Raw genomic sequence first — 12,880 nt, forward strand, 5'->3', positions numbered from 1 at the left:
TAGAATCACAGCCAGCTGTATCTTAACACATGTGATGCATTGAATTTTTGTCTATTATGGCTCTTGGGAATGACGTCACAAAAAGTGTAGGATGAAATCATTTGTCTAAATTATGTATATACATATGTGTATAATAAAATATTTTTCGGCTCCTCCCCTAAATGAAGCAAGCCTCGATACGCGCTTTACGGAAACGTCCCTTCCTTTACTGACACACGCTCCGAAGCCTCGGCACGTCACGTAACGTCACTAGTAAATGGATTTTTGATGTCACCTGTTGCTGGTCCTGTGAAATGTCAGATCGTTTTTATTGTTGCTACTAGTTTTCTTATGTCATTTCTAATTGTTCTGTAGGGAGCAGCAGCATCTGAATGGATTCTGTGTGGGGATTAAGGTTCTAGTTTTTCATTTTACCTTCAGGCTTTATTATGGTCAACAGACAACTTCTTATTGTTTATGCGTATTGCAGATTGCCGCTGTTGTATTTTATGCGCTCTCCTACGTGCACATTCTCAGAGGCTCACGCCACAGAACCGGAACATAGTTTTTATTTTAAATCAGCTGATTGGGCACCGCAACATAAGGCGGGGCTGACGCAGCTTGGGATTTCTTTCTTGTGTATTATTTTTTCTGTTTGTAACATTAGTCTGTGTTAATTTGCATGATTAATTTGGGTTGTAATTATTTTTGTTTAAATCTCAGATTGCTTCTGTCCTGTGTTTTGTGCGCTATCAGGTTTTAGAATTAGAATAATAAAGTATATTTTTAATATTGTAAAAGAATGAATAAATATTTATTTTTGCACACTATTTCCGTTTCATCATTTTAAGCCAGACTTACTTGAGTATTTCTTTAATTGGGAAACCCTAGATCATTTAGTATTTGAGAGGTCTACCAGTTGGCTTTACAGCCACGTCCTCTTCCACGATCCGGGCCCCTTCCCCCATGTTACACGTAAAATAGATTAACATTTTATTTATGCCAGGTGAGTCTTTCTCACTTGAGAATATGGACCAGTACTGGGTTGATTCAGTGCCTTCAAACAATTTTAATTGGAGAGGTTTCACATACCTAATAAGTTGATGTAAAAATGTTTGTTTTTAGATGCATAAATTATTAGCAGCAAAAAACATATGGCCAGCTACAGCTTAATTGTTTTTAGCAGTAAAAATTAAATGTTACAAATCCCAGACCAAATAGCACAAATTCATATTTACACTGTATCTACATCTGCATAAAATGGCTTTTTTCCTGGTGAACGTACTTGACAGTGATGGTGTTCAGAAGCAGTGAGTAGCAAGAACAATTGTGGAAGTTACTATGCTGCCAATGAAAATAATAAAGGCAGGTTTTGAAAGAGAGAGAGAGAACTTATTTTAAACTCTTGTCTTTACAAGAGTTTCAATTTGTGACAGTTTATCTCAAAAAGAAGTATACTCACAACCTTGATGATCTTAGGTGGTGAGATTATCAACCTAAACAAAGTGACTTTCTTAAGCAACATTTCAGAAAAAAAAATTGTATCAGTCAAAATCAGCAGGTAAAACTTCTTAAAGATCAGTAATATGCAATCGGTAAGATGACTGCAATTAGTGCACCCCTATTTAAGATGGAATACATACACAGATATTCATGGAATATTTTGATTAAATTCATTTCTTTTTTTATTATATTTTTATTGATTCTCAAAGTATCATTTACATGATAGTAGGCATCTGCATCACCAAACTAACTTCACCATTTGAAATAATATGCAAAAGTAGACCATAGCCTTATAACAGTCAAATCAAAACTTTAACTGCACTTCCCTGAGAAAGATTATAAAGTGATTTTTAAAAGAAAGTTCTGCTTGAAAATATATTGTAAGGCAGTATTTATCTCTTTTCAATAATCTTTTATATTTGGGCAATCCCACAAGATGTGCTAATGGTTTGCGTTTTGATTTCTACATTTTTTAGGAGGATTTCCATCATAGTGGCATTACTGAGCCGGTGTGACAAAGAATCTTACCAGATTTCTTCATCCAAATTCTTTCCATTGTAGAGATTTGTTATATGTCCATTGATATCTCCACATTATTGTCCATTCCTCCTCTGTTATTGTTAAATTGAATTGGCCTCTCTTTTCCATCTTGCTTTGATTTGTCGGGTCGAATTGTTTTTGAGATCTATTAGGTTTTTATAAATAAGCAAGAAAATTTTCTCTTTAATTTTTGATTCAAAGACATTCATAAAAATTTCCATTAAGTTTACATTCTTGTCAGTAATTGGTTTGATTTTTAAGTTTACAAAATGTCTTATTTGTAAATATTAATAAAAGTCCTGTTTGTCCAAAGAATATTTTCACTTAAGTGATTTGAAATGATTTAAGCTGATGCTGTTCGGTAATGTGCACAGAGCAGTGATTGCTTTGGATGTCCAGTCCTTAAACCTGGTGTCCAGTTTATTTGGTGTGAAGTCTGAGTCATGAATTCATTTCTCAAGTTTAATTCCAGTAGATAAAACTACTGGCAACAAAAGTGAGTTCACCCCTAAGAGACTACACCCCTAAATGTATTGAGTACTGCTTGTCATTTTTTCTTGAAAATGTCATGTGACTAGTTAGTGTTACTAGGTCTAAGGTGTGCATAGGGAACAGATGTGTTAGATATTGAAGTGCAGCTCTCACACTCTCAGTTCAGTGAGTATTCAGGTCACTGAAAGTTCCAATATGGCACCTCATCTCAAAGAACTCTCTGAGGATCTTAGAAGATGAATTGCTGCGCTACATGAAGATTGCCAAGGCTACAGGAGGATTGCTAACACCCTGAAACTGATTTATAGCACAGTGGTCAAGATCATCCAACATTTTTAGTTGGGTCCACTCAGAGCAGATCTTGTGTTGGTTATCCAAAGAAGCTCAGTGCACATGCTCAGCATCACATCCAAATGCAGTCTTTGAAAGACAGGTGCAGGAGTGCTGTCAGCATTCCTGCAGAGATTGAATAGGTGGGGGATCAACCCATCAGTGCTCAGACCACATGCTACATCAGATTGGTCTGCATGGCTGTCAACCAAGAAGGAAGCCTCTTCTGAAGTCTGCACACAAGAAAGCTTATAAACAGATATGTCAAGATATGTTGACAAAGAACATAGATTATTGGAACCAGATCCTGTGGTCTGAAGAGACCAAGATTAATTTGTTTGGTTCAGATGGTCTCGAGAATATGTGGCAGAAATCAGGTCAGGAGTTCAAAGATAAATGTGTGGTGCCGACAGTCAAACAAGGTGATGGGAATGCCATGGTCTGGGGGTGCATGAATGTAGCAGGTGTTTGGGAATTGCATTTCATAAACTCCAATATATAGTGTGAAATACGGAAGCAGAGCCTGACTCCCTCCCTCTGGAAACTGGGTCGCAGGGAAGCATTCTAGCATGATAATGGACCTTACCAAGCTCCGCCCACAACCGATCTAGAAAATCCCACATGGCCACAAGTCTCACAAACGAAGCCTCCCGGCGCTTTGTTTCGATGTAAACATGGGATCTTCCACTTGGACTGAGTATTTCTCAGTCGATTAGTGCATCATTTCTGCCAGATTTTCAAATATCAGCTACAACAATAGACAGAGGAACTGTGGTCTGAAGATGATGTCATCTTTTTTGGATGACATCAAGATGTTTGAGCCACATGATGCCTCCAACACTAAGCACGGCACAGCAAAATGCTTTCGGTCGATGAGGAAACTGCAGATCCTCACACCATGAGCATGGTAGACATAGTACATAATGGCACAGATTTAAATGCCAGAATACTGAGAGGAAGGATGATGTAGTGATGATGGTAATGATAGGGATCAGAGAAAAATGACAAGTTTTCATGAGAATTGTAGGAAAAGAATTGTGTTGACACAAGGGGAGAATCTGTCTTATAGAAAATGTGCTATTAAAATAAATGACATGATTGACAGTTAGATTATGAGAATAAATTGAATTTATATTTAAAGTAAGTAAATGGTGTTAGTTTGAAAAAAAAAAAAAAGGTACAGCCGGAAATATACAATTAAACATGTTAGATTACAATGTAATGGAAAAGACTTGCCTAAACTAAATATTAAACTAATGACTTGACAAAAATAAACTGATTTATACAGAATTGAAAAAGCATAAATTTCCACAGTGACTGCTAACTTACAGGAACTTTGTCAAAGGTGATGTTGGTGACATAATTCTTTGGGCAACTCTGCCAAGAGTTGTTGAGTCTGAACCCAAAGGCACTGGTGTGTCGTCCATGCAATGCTGCAAATTTTCGAAATGTACAGTTCTGAACATTGACTGGACCATCATAGATCTGCATGCCTCGAATAGGAAAATCTCTACAGAGAAACAAAGCCATACCAATCATCTCATTAGCAGTTCATGTACAGAATTTGTGACCTTGTTTACAAGATAGTTGTGACAGTCCTATCATTATGTACTTGCATGAATATGGCTAAGTTGAACACTCAATACAAAAGCAATTTATTTAACTCATCAGCCCATTGCTGAAGCGTCATGATAGTTTCACAGTGACCATAAAGCATTAGTTTTGAGACTTTGTGGCACTTTGTATAGACTGATGCTCTTCACCCTTCAAAAGAACAGAGTTCATTCAAGAACCTTAAAAAGCCACTTACATTCCACGAGGCAGTGTCCGACTGGAGAAATCAGAACCTCCTGGACCCCATATGTTATCTGGAAGAAGCATCCCACGATTACCACTTTCACCAACAAAGAGAGAGTTCTTCACCTCCTGATGAGAACCATCATCATCTGGAAATGTTCCTCCACTGTGAAAAAGTGGAATAACCCATGTTGAATAAACATTTCTGTGTTCAAATCTCCCAAGACATTCACTTCAGAGAGAAAAAGCCTGAATCAAAACATACATGAAAGAAAGCATGTCATGTATTATACAAGGACAGAACACTGCAATCTTAACCTTCCCTACTGCTGCATGTTTACACAGGACATCATTTAAGCAGAGTAACAAACAGTTGACATACCATGGAAGTGTATTTATTAAAGTTCCATGTCTTAATTTAGACCAAAGAACAAACAATTCAGGCTTGTAGTGCTAAGTAATAGTAAAGATTGAAGTTTCAGACTGAACAGAAAGGCTGCAGTGATAAGTTACAGTAGGCTAAGAGGTGACCTGTCATGGATTTGTCATGAGAATGATTATGCCAAGACTTGAAATGTAACTTTTACTTGGGACAAAAAGACCTAAGACTGAACTTGGGACTTGAGACTTGATTTGGGAAAAAAATAATATCTCTGGTTGTCCATTAGGTATGTGACTGCACTTTGAAGTATACTTGATCAGGTATACTCAGTGTTGTCAGCAACACATTACTGGGTCACCTTTTTGGACCACTTTTTTCAGTAACGAGCAATCTAACGTGTTGCCATTTGTTGTCAGACTACAGTTACTTATCGCTAATCACTTTGCATTACAGTCTTCTTTTGTTATTTAATTAAAGTAACTTTTTCAAAGTAGCTTTGCCATCACTGGGTATACTTAAGATCATGCATGTCTGACTCCCAAGCCACAACAAAATATGAAAAGTTTGTAAAAGAATCAAATTAAAAGGCAAAAGACTGAACTATTTTAGCATCAAAAGGAAGTCGATACATGAAAAAGTGTTTGTCCTCTTTCTGAGTTCATATTTGCATGATTATGACACCGTACAACTAACTCCATTGCCACAAAGCAACAAAGGCCCACGGCAGCACTTGTTTCTCACTCAGGACAGTTGCTGCAAGGTAAATGCTTTCATGTGTTGTCACTAACTTGTTCAAAAACACAAAGTTCTGAGATTTGTCGCCCGTCTCTTTTTTGAAATAAGTAATTGGAGGAGTCTGAAAAATTTCTAGTCACAGCAAAAAAGTGCTAAGTAAGACAAAATGTAAAATAAATACAAATATACAGTATAAATGTCACTATACATTTATACTGTATATCTGTAGAAGATAAACAAGGAATAAGTTTTTTTCTCAAGAATATTCTGTCAAATACGCATCAATACAAGTTCAGTACTTCTTAAATGACTGTTCAGTTTTTTTTTGTTTATGTTAATGGTTATATCTACTGTAATATTAAATTATTCTACTCAGTATTGCTGATATTAAAGAAAAGCAATGAAAAAAAAATACAATGTGTTTGCCCCCAGACCAAATCCCCAGGTTAAACAGCCCTTTATGAAAAGTGTATATCTCTTGATACTCTGATTTGGAAAGTCCACTGAGCATTCAGGCCTATTCCAACTCATGTGACTCTTAGAAACTTTTAATGCTATATTAACTACCTCCATTTCTCAGTGCATAAAGAAAGCATAGGAAGAGAAAGAATAATAGAATATATTGAAAGTCTTACCTTGCAAGAGTGAGACCAATGCCATTGTCAGCAAATCTAAAGAAATGGCAAAGTCAGTAAGATGAACCAATTAAGCTCCTAAGCTCAAAAGTTGTATTATAAGTTTTTAAAAAAGGACTTCTAGGATCGTAATTGTATGATTGTTAATGTTTCATTTGCTGTAGTTTATTAGTTTGTTTCAAAACAAAAATCAAACACAAAATCAAACCAGATATGCAAAACAGTTTAAAAGGAGTAGACAAAAGTAAAAACTAAGTTATTTGCATCCCAAATGTAACACTGATGGACTTGGCAGCTAATTGCAGCTACAAAAGCAGCATCAGAACAGCGGCCTTTTAAGGAGTCGGAGGTATGAATGAAAAACAGGAAACAGTACTTTTGGTTTTACAACAGCATAATGAGACACAAGATAATTGACTCCAAGTCCATAGTGCTTTTTCAAGCTCGGCATCTTCAGATCTGATGAGGATCTGATCCATCAGGACAAACACCCCCGACCTAAAAGGTCAGAAAACACTTTAAGCCTTTTATAAAAAAAACACAAAAACAAATATAATATAAAGCAAATAATTAAATTTAGGCATTTAGTTTATGCATGTTAAATGCAAATCCATAATTAGATTCCTAATAATTATACATAACCATTTCAGTAATCAGATTAAATTAACCACTATTTAAATAAAGAAAAGCAAAAAGAGTATCAATCATATTTCAAGCTAATCAATTTAAAGTTAAATTGCCCTTGAAAAATATCAAAGAAAAATGAAATTAATTGTCAAATACTCAGTGTGAAAAAGAAAAAAAATGAAATAAATATATTGCACAATATCAGAATGTATGTACATTCTGATCAGTTTCATTTTAACTACATTGCCTCAAACGTGTCAAAATACACACAAAATTCAGCAACAAGTTACCTTCTCATGAGAGTGGGGCTACTGGGCCACAATCAGCTGTGACTGAATCCCAGTGATGGTCCAGGTGAGCAGCGCCAATCATTCTAATCAAACAACCCTCCAATAAGCAATCGAGCAAAAGCCTCACATGTAAAAGCAGTACTGCTATATCCGATGATAAACTCACCAAATCAAATCAAATCGGTGGATTCAAAGATTGGATGAATTTGTTTGGAAACAGCAAGCCACAATCACAGCGGAAACAGGTGAGGATCTTTAAACTGTGTGCTGGAGTTTAGGGCAACACAGAAAGTGGGCCCACAAAAATAAAAGTCCTTGACTAATTGCGGGTTACACAAACAAAACATAATTGTCATAATATGTTGGTTAAAGAGGACCCAAATGCAGAGCAGTAGATGTTCAGTAGATGATATAGATTTAATGAAGATAATTGAACAATAAACTTAAAAAAAACCCCACAGGGGTCCAGAGCAGAACACAAGCCAATAATCCAAGAGGAAAAACAGCAAAGCGATGCAAGGAGACACAAGGAGAACACGAGGCAGAACAGGAAGTAGCGAGAGGAAAGGGTTAGGATTGGTCCTGTCCCAGTACATGCACTCCAGTCCTTCAAATGCGCGTTCATGTTGAAGGGTTTGAGTGCATAGTATGTCCCACATTCTTCACATCCGCCCTTCACCCCGCCCATTTTGGGGACTATTTCCACCCTCACGCAAGTGCATCACCCACAATTCATTGCTGCATGTATGTTTTGAAAAGATGCATTAATTAATTTACTCATCAAATTTTTACTAAATTTATCCATCAATATGTGTGACTTCTCTGGTTATTAAGAGAACTGAACGCTCCTGTGTCCAAGTGTGCCACTATGTTAACCAAAAAAATATATAATATAAAAAGAAAAAATTCAAATACAATTCAAAAGTATTTTAAGCCCAAAGGAAAATTAAATGTTTTAGTTCATTAATTCAGATTCTTCAAAGAATAACTGAAGATGGTGACGATTGTTGGCAGGAAAGATTTCTTGTATATATTTATATAAATATTTTGTATAATTACTTCAGACAAACATGCATTCATTTGGTCAGAATGACAATTAGAATTTTCATATGTACTTACTGGCAGTCATCGAGCCACACATCTCCTCCTCTCAGCCAGGCTCCATGATCCTGGTTTTTGTAGGCTATAAAATGACTGATGATTGCAGGAACTCTGGGTTTGAAGAGGTCTGCATCCTGGTGTGGGCTATACCTATGCAATGTTCCAAAGTAGCACAGTGTAATCATTTATATTGTCATTGTAATTCATGCTGTCATGTCAACATTATAACTTTTCCAGCTGGGTTCCCTCCACTAAAGTTTGCGACATAAAGTTTCTGACTTTATGCCACAGGATTATCTCCGTCTTGCCTTGTCCCTAATAGACATCTACTATGTCACAGGTGTCAAACTCCAGTACTGGAGGGCCAATGCCCTGCAACTTTGAGATGTGCCTCTCCTTGGTGCTAATGCTACCATCTGAATAGAATAATTGTCATTAGCAAGGCTCTGGAGAACTGATCTACCCAAGAAGGAGGCCATTAAGCCATTTCATTCCAGTGTTTTGTAGCTGTGGCACCGGCCCTTGAGCAATGGAGTTTGACACCCCTCCACTATTTTTTTGATATCTGTACCTCAACCCTTGCTACAAGGTGCATCCTCTGCCTTCTACTAATAACATTGACATCCGTCTCTGTGCCTATTTACTTACATTATTTTGGATTATAAAATTTATTTTTGTCTGTGGTGCGAAGCCCAGAGTCAAGAGGAGCACTAAAATGATCTTCAATAAGGACTTCCCCACCTCATGTGACCTCATAATCCTTAGTGAGTGAAGGCATGCAACTAATGACCATTTTTCCCCTTAGTATAGTCTAGTAATCAGACTGATTCCTCTCTTTAAAGTGCTGTAAGTGCTCTCCCCATTCATTTCCTCATGTATATGAGATTATGAGCTTGTACATGTAGACGGCACACATGCAACGCAGTGCAGAAGATTGTCGCCATCACATCCCACCCAGAGTGGCAGAAAATGTTCCTCTCCCCGTGTGTCAAGCCCATTTGGCTCTGCAAACAGAGCTCTTAGCTTACACAGCTATGAGCTTGGTGCTAATGCTAATGCTATTGTTGGAGTCCAATGAAAACAGCAAGCTTTGTAACTAAAATTCATAGATTAAATTTGATTTGACTTATTGTCATCTGGAGGGACTCGGAGTAGAGCTGCTGCTTTTCTATGTCAAGAGAAACCAGTTGAGGAGGCTCAAGTATCTGGTTGGGATGCCTCCTCCCTGACCCTCCCTGGTGAGGGGTCGCAGGTACCCAGAGGAAGAGCCAGGACATAATGGTAGGGTAAGGGTAGTTTATCTTTCTTGGCTGGCCTGGGAACACTGAGGAGAGAGAAGTATGGGTCTCCTTGTTTAGGCTGCTTCCACTGAGACAAGATCCCAGAGAACTAGAAGACAATGGATTTATTGTCATTACACAAGATTTTTAGCAATATGAGATTACTAATTCAATTCTACTTAGTGCTTTTATGAACAATCACAGCAAAACTAAATAGAAGAGGAGACATGCTACTTGGTATGTATATGAATTGGTACTTCTAACAGCCCATCAGTCTTTTTGTCTTTGTCAAAATCACAAAAACTTACTTCCTGTTTTCTTCACCTGCAGAAGCACAACAAACTAAATATTGTAAGAACCTGGGACACAGAGGAAAATTAACGAGCAAAGTGAAGATATCACTCATAAATCTTCACAATATTAAATAAAAGCAACATCAGTGATGAGCTCACCACTGCATCTCATCTGCAAAATCTTGTTGCATGTGAATGTTTACAACACAGGAAGGCATTTGGTGCTTTGATTTAAAAGAGCACTGTCCTAAAATATTTATGGACGTTCTACATATTTGGTCTCGGAACATCAGGTCTCTGACTCACAAGGTGTAATAATGGTCTTTAGTCTTGGAAGAATTGGTCTTGACTCCATCCCTGTGAAACATTTTTATTCTATAGATTTAAGAACTGAATCTGCTTAATGAGTTGATAGAGTTGAAAGATTTTTTCCCTGTAAGGGTAACTTTCATGGACAGAGATAAGACTAAATTAAACTGAAAGGCCTTTTAATGTAATCAGCTTGTATGGCTTTATTTTTATGGATAATTAACTGATTGTGAATTTGGAGATAATTGTAATCAATACCACCTTAGCATGCCAAAGACTAGGTATCCCATTAAAAGAAAATGGGAGGTATATAATAAGTCTATTAATATTATTATACTCATCTCTGTTGAAATTAGTGGTGCAAGTATGTACCACACAGTTGGAAGAGACGTCATTTATTCTTTGCCAACATGTACTGAAATTATTAAAAGTGTGAATAGAAAATGTCTTGTCATTGCCATACATGTGGCCACATAAAAAACTTACTGAAATAGGAAATAAATAGAAATATTTAATTACATCCACACTGTTTGCTGAAGAATAAGACTGTTATGTGAACCTAACCTGGCTCCAATTAGGGACAGAAGGGGTCTCTTGTCCTTGTCATTGGCCTCTGTAGTCTTCACTCCATTATCAAGGATCATTCCAGCCTAAAATAAAAAATATATATCAAAATATATTTTAGGTATGAAAATATGGTAAGAATAAATGATTATAATTATATCTCAAATATTTAAGCTATTTTTATAAGCTCTGTGTATACCATTTACACACAAAGCTGATATTATGCAAGTTTGTGCGTGTTATTACCACTTTAACTAAAGTCAAATCTAGGCTTTATTCTAAAAGTATTTGAAATGATCAATTTTATTTATTTTTTTAATATTTTTCTATATTCAGGCTATATTTTGTATACATGGAGCTTTGAAATTCGTATAATGTCTGAAATTTGGTAAGTCTTCCTAACAAATGTAAATATTTTGATCAGATTTTTTTCATGCAGAATTGAGAAGTCGACATCCTGTGCATCAGCTCCCACTGTAGCCTGCAGAAAAGAAAGCAAGAATTTATTATTCTTTCCATTTACACCATGTAGAATTTGACTAATAAAACTATTTATAACTGGCAGCCAGTGCACATCACTTCTCTTTGCCTGTACACTGGAATGCAGCTTGGCTGTCCCAACCCAAATATTAACTCTCGCTACAATACTGCATATAGGCTCCATAATTACTTCACACTGCACTTAGTCATGAGTCACACTGTACCCCTTACCTCTTACATACATTTTTCACAAGTGTGAATTTGATGAATTATGTTGTCTGAGCTATCACTTTTCAGTCAATTTGTATGTGCCTTAAAATTGCCCCTTCGAAACAAAGTTATTTCAATTGAATTTAAAACTGTTGCACATTCCACTATGTTCAGTAGTGGGTGTGGGGATCCACAGACCTGTTCTCCAGGACAACACAAGGATGACCAAAGCAAGATTCACCAACTGGGCCCCTTCACACTGAGCCCCAAAATGCCGCGACGAGACCAAATGCTCTGCAATTTTGTGTCCAAATCCAGCCATGACCATTACTTTTTATTTTTTATTATTTTATGTAACCATGTAAACCCCATTGAGATCTGGATCTCAACAGGATTTGAGATCCAATCTCAACCAAGTCCCTCGAAGTCTGCAATACACAATAACCTGGCTACAAAATAAAACCAATTGATACATATTCACAAGTATAAAACAATATAAGTATAAAACAATAAAACAAGTTAAAAGTAGTGACACTATTTCATAGACTCTTGTTGCCTATCTTTAAGAACCGCTTGAAATAAGTCCAGTGAAATCATTTCCGACATTGGATATCTGATACAAAAGTCAATTATTTGAATCTCTTTCTTAGACCACAAAATTATTATTATTATTAGTAGTAGTAGTAGTACTATTGTTATTAATATTATTATCGTCACAGTTCTAATTACAAACGCTCTCAGTGAGTGCCAGCTGGAGACATCCTGCCGACATCCTATCAACTTAAACCACATCTTGATGTACAGTTAGGGCCAGAAATATTTGGACAGTAACACAATTTTCGTGAGTTGGGCTCTGCATGCCACCGCATTGGATTTGAAATGAAACCTCTACAACAAAATTCAAGTGCAGATTGTAACGTTTAATTTAAAGGGTTGAACAAAAATATCTGATAGAAAATGTAGGAATTGTACACATTTGTTTACAAACACTCCACATTTTAGGAGCTCAAAAGTAATTGGACATATAAACATAACCCAAACAAAAAAGTTTTTTCTCAATATTTTGTTGCCAATCCTTTGGAGGCAATCACTGCCTTAAGTCTGGAACCCATGGACATCACCAAACGCTGGGTTTCCTCCTTCTTAATGCTTTGCCAGGCCTTTACAGCCGCAGCCTTCAGGTCTTGCTTGTTAGTGGGTCTTTCCGTCTGAAGTCTGGATTTGAGCAAGTGAAATGCATGCTCAATTGGGTTAAGATCTGGTGATTGACTTGGCCATTGCAGAATATTCCACCTTTTTGCTCTCATGAACTCCTGGGTAGTTTTTGGCTGTA

General features: G+C 36.7%; 1 protein-coding gene across 2 annotated transcripts in view; it reads right to left on the reverse strand.

Moving 5' to 3' along the window:
* cemip (cell migration inducing hyaluronidase 1) overlaps positions 1-12,880 on the reverse strand; it is a 124,344-nt gene that overhangs the window by 24,954 nt on the left and 86,510 nt on the right. For both annotated transcript variants that reach the window (XM_055022442.1, XM_055022443.1), the window contains exons 17-21: positions 10,858-10,943; positions 8,430-8,561; positions 6,394-6,429; positions 4,655-4,807; positions 4,174-4,354 (exon numbers count right to left, since the gene is read on the reverse strand). In XM_055022442.1, coding sequence (XP_054878417.1) covers positions 4,174-4,354; positions 4,655-4,807; positions 6,394-6,429; positions 8,430-8,561; positions 10,858-10,943 — 588 coding nt within the window. The remainder of the gene's footprint in view (positions 1-4,173; positions 4,355-4,654; positions 4,808-6,393; positions 6,430-8,429; positions 8,562-10,857; positions 10,944-12,880) is intronic.

The sequence above is a fragment of the Poeciliopsis prolifica genome, unplaced genomic scaffold (genome assembly GCF_027474105.1).
Source record: "Poeciliopsis prolifica strain line A6 unplaced genomic scaffold, Auburn_PproV2 SCAFFOLD086, whole genome shotgun sequence".
NCBI lineage: Eukaryota > Metazoa > Chordata > Actinopteri > Cyprinodontiformes > Poeciliidae > Poeciliopsis > Poeciliopsis prolifica.